The 3,716-nt window shown below is 46.4% G+C and overlaps 1 protein-coding gene across 1 annotated transcript in view; it reads right to left on the reverse strand.

Annotated features, from left to right (window-relative positions):
• LRRC31 (leucine rich repeat containing 31) overlaps window positions 1-3,716 on the reverse strand; it is a 30,482-nt gene that overhangs the window by 13,860 nt on the left and 12,906 nt on the right. Inside the window, exons 4-5 of the mRNA XM_003794679.1 lie at window positions 2,162-2,329; window positions 1,377-1,544 (exon numbers count right to left, since the gene is read on the reverse strand). Of these exons, the coding sequence (XP_003794727.1) occupies window positions 1,377-1,544; window positions 2,162-2,329 (336 nt within the window). The remainder of the gene's footprint in view (window positions 1-1,376; window positions 1,545-2,161; window positions 2,330-3,716) is intronic.

A 3,716-nucleotide genomic window follows, 5' to 3' on the forward strand; every position in this document is an offset into this window, starting at 1 on the left:
AGAGGAAGTCACACAGCAGAGAGGGAGAAGGTGTGGGGAGAGGAAGTCACACAGCAGGGACAGAGAAGGTGGAAGGTGTGGGGCGAGGAAGTCACAGAGCAGCAGCAGGCGATGAGGACAATTTTATGAAACATACCTTTGTTTATAAGCAGAAGGAGCCCACCTATGAGGCAGGTGTGTGTTGTCCCTGCCATATGGGGAATGATCCTTTCCCCACTTTTCCCCTTGTATTTATTCCCCAGTTCCTAGTTTTGCTCCACCCACATCTGCTGTTCTTGCATTTCTTAACTGGTGTCTGAATGTTGGGGTAGTACCTACCCACTGCCTTCTGGGAAGTCTCATTTTCCTCATCTGTTCAATGACTGGCTCACCTGAGGTCTCTGTCAAGCTGACTCCACACTATTCCTTAACTTCTCCTTTGGAAAGTCTCCAAGACATTAGCAGGGCATTGATTAACCATGGGATGCTGACCAGGTTCATCTTTAAAAGATTCCCATTGATCAGTCCTTCTGTGGAGGGTCTTAGGAGTTGAGCGGTACCTGGATTTCAAAGCTTTCCAACCATAGCCCTGGCTAGTTGTCACCGGAGCTGGGTTTGAACCCGCCATATGGGGCTGGCACCCCATTCCTTTGAGCCACAGGCGCTGCCCCCGGCTAGTTCTGCTTTTCTTAGTAGCCCTGAATAGTCCATCTCCCTACGCTGCTTGCGTCTAAGTGAAGGAACTTCTGTTTCCTCTGTCTTAGCGATTGTGGGCTTTTCTTTTTCTTCTTACCTGCTCCCCACCTGTCCCTAACAGTGAAGGTTTCAAAAGTAAGAGAAAACCTGGCAGCTTTAGTAGCAAAGAAACTTCCATTTTGCTCAATGTCTATCTCAAACCTGAAATGGACTGGCTTTTTCAGAGTCAGCCACTTCAAAAGCTTATTGTTATAAAAACAAAAGTGTATGTCCCTTGTTAAAAAAAATTTTTTAGAAAATAAATAAAACAGATTTAAATTATCTTTAAAGCTTATAACTTTTTTTTTTTAAGAGACAGAGGCTCACTGTGTCGCCCTCAGTAGAGAGCTATGACATCACAGCTCACAGCAACCTCCAACTCTTGGGCTTAGGCAATTCTCTTGCCTCAGCCTTCCGAGTAGCTGGGACTACAGGCTCCCGCCACAACACCCGGCTATTTTTTTGTTGCAGTTTGGCCGAAGCCAGGTTCAAACCCACCACCCTCGGTTTAAGGGGCCAGCACCTTACCTACAGAGCCACAGGCACTGCCTTAAAACTTATAATCTTATTCCCCGACATAATCACTGTTTATGTTTTATTGTATTTCCTAATAGCCTTAACATACTTCTATGTAATTTTAAATTTAGCCATTGTTAACTCACCCAGTATTTTGATACTCTTTGGTGATAACCCACATGATTGTAACTTCAACACCTTCAGGTTTGAGGTGCATTTTAATCCCAGAGCAATCCTGTTCAGACTGCAACCGACCTGTCTGTTCATGGAGAGGTCAAGCACCTCAAGGCTTTGCAGCACAGGCAGCAGCTGGCCTGGGAGAAAGATGGACACAGCAGAGCAGCACCGTTAAAATGCAGGGCCGCAGGCAGGAGGAGGGAGCAGCCTCCTAAGCCCTCGGGACAGAGGGAGTCTCCCTTTAAATTCAGGACAAGAATTGCCAAATCGTGGAAACAACCTAAACACCCACCAACCCAGGAATGGATTAACAAGCTGTAGTATATGTACACCATGGAATACTATTCAGCCACTAAAAAAAATGGCAGCTTCACATCTTTTGTGTTAACCTGGAAGGAGGTGGAATATTTTCCTCTTAGTAAAGCATCACAAGAATAGAGAAGCAAGAATCCAATATAATCAATTCTAATATGAAGACAATAGGTTAGCTAATACATGGTGGGGACAGCGGAATGAGCAAGTGGGGAGAGGAGAGGAAGAGGGACTTGGGTGGTCAAGGTGTATGACACACATCCAGGGGGTAGTTACAATTACCTAACAAATGCAATCAGTATAACCTAATTCTGTGTACCCTCAATGAACCCTAAAAAATAAAAATAAATAAAATTCAGGACAAGACAAAAAAGCAAACTTAGATCCCCACACTATCCAATCACAGGCATCTTCTGGGATGGACTCTCCAAACTCCACTCACCCACAAAGGCCCCGTCTTCTGACGTGAGGGCACAGTCCACAAGCTCCAGCGTTTGTACCTTGGTCCCATTCTGGAGCTTCTGGAAGATCAGAGGCAAATTTCCTCCCACATTATTGTTCCAGGACAAATTGAGCTCTTCAAGTTCAGGTGTCATGGCAAGCACTTCTCCTGTTAGAAAATGACCTCAAAATTGTGTTGCTTGCTAGTCAGAAAAACAGAAAATTCATTTCAAAATCAATGCAACCGTTAACTCATGGAGTCTGGAAGCTGGGCCAGGCTCTGTGTTATGTTAGATGCTAAGACACAGCGAGAAGGAAAGGTCCAGCTCCTGCCACTCACAGCAGGGCGAATTCTGCATTTGTTGTGATAGGACTAGTCATTCTAGTCCCTCCAAAATTCTGAAGCCAGGCGTATGTGCAAAGCATTGATGTTGTAAAAAATCCCACCTACTGGTAGGACAGTTTGGGAAGTCCATCTGCTTCCTCTCATTCCCTCTCTCAAGGGTCAGCATTTCTGAGAAGCTTGACCAGGGGTAGAAATGAGGCAAAGCAGAGAACTGGGCACCGTGCTGGTGATGCTGTCTTCAAGCTCAGGAATATCACACACCACCAGCTGTTGTAGAGGCCGGTCTGCGGCACAACCATGAGCTAACAATGGCACATCAGGTTAGTGGGTATCACAGCCACACAGTGCCAGGGCACATGGAGTGCACTGACAGGGTGGAAACCTGGCATTTCTGAAACCATCTCAGCCAGCAAAGCACCTGAGCACTACAGCAGGGAGCTGGACAGAGAGCAGAAGTGACCAGAGGGATCCAGCCTCCAGAGCGCTTTCCACACTGTGGGGAGAACACACGTGACAAATGTCTTCTCACTCTGTGCAGTGTCCACCTTAAGACCTAACAGTTAAGGGCCCGGGAAAGTCCTCTGAAGCCGGAAGTCTCTCTTTCACTGGTCACCACTGGACTTGAACATTTACCATATTTATTTACTCGTTGGACTAGACAAGCAGGTGTCACTCCATGTGTCATCTCCAGTCCACTGTGGGTAACTCTCTACTCTCTTCCCCAGTCTCCCCTAGGACCTGGGAGAGAGAATGGATGATTGACTATGGCACAGGAACATGATTCCCAATGCCGGGAAGCACTTCATGTCCAAGTGGGGTCTGGCTCTGCACAAGAAAGAATTCAGGAGCTGGCCGACAGTATAGAGTGAAAGAGTTTTATTTAGGAAGTAGAGGAAGTCTGCCCCACAGACAGAACAGAGCCCTTCCCCACGGAGGAGAACTGGGCCTCAGTTCCTTTTGCCTCTCTATTTAAGTAATGGCTTAATTATAGGTTAAACAAAAGGAGGAATATTCCTGTTATTTCCTGGAAAGTGCGGATGTTTTCTTGGCATGAGGGTGACACCCTATTTTAGACTAAACATGGTCTAACAGGATGTGTCGTGAAGTCAGGTGCATGAGAGAGCTTCCTTAGAGACTTCTAGGGCAATGAAGTGTATAACGAAGCTGTAAGGTCCAGAGGTGGACATTTCTCTACTAGCTTGGCTCTACC

This window comes from Otolemur garnettii, unplaced genomic scaffold, assembly GCF_000181295.1.
Source record: "Otolemur garnettii isolate 467f Iridium unplaced genomic scaffold, OtoGar3 scaffold00084, whole genome shotgun sequence".
Taxonomy (NCBI): Eukaryota; Metazoa; Chordata; class Mammalia; order Primates; family Galagidae; genus Otolemur; species Otolemur garnettii.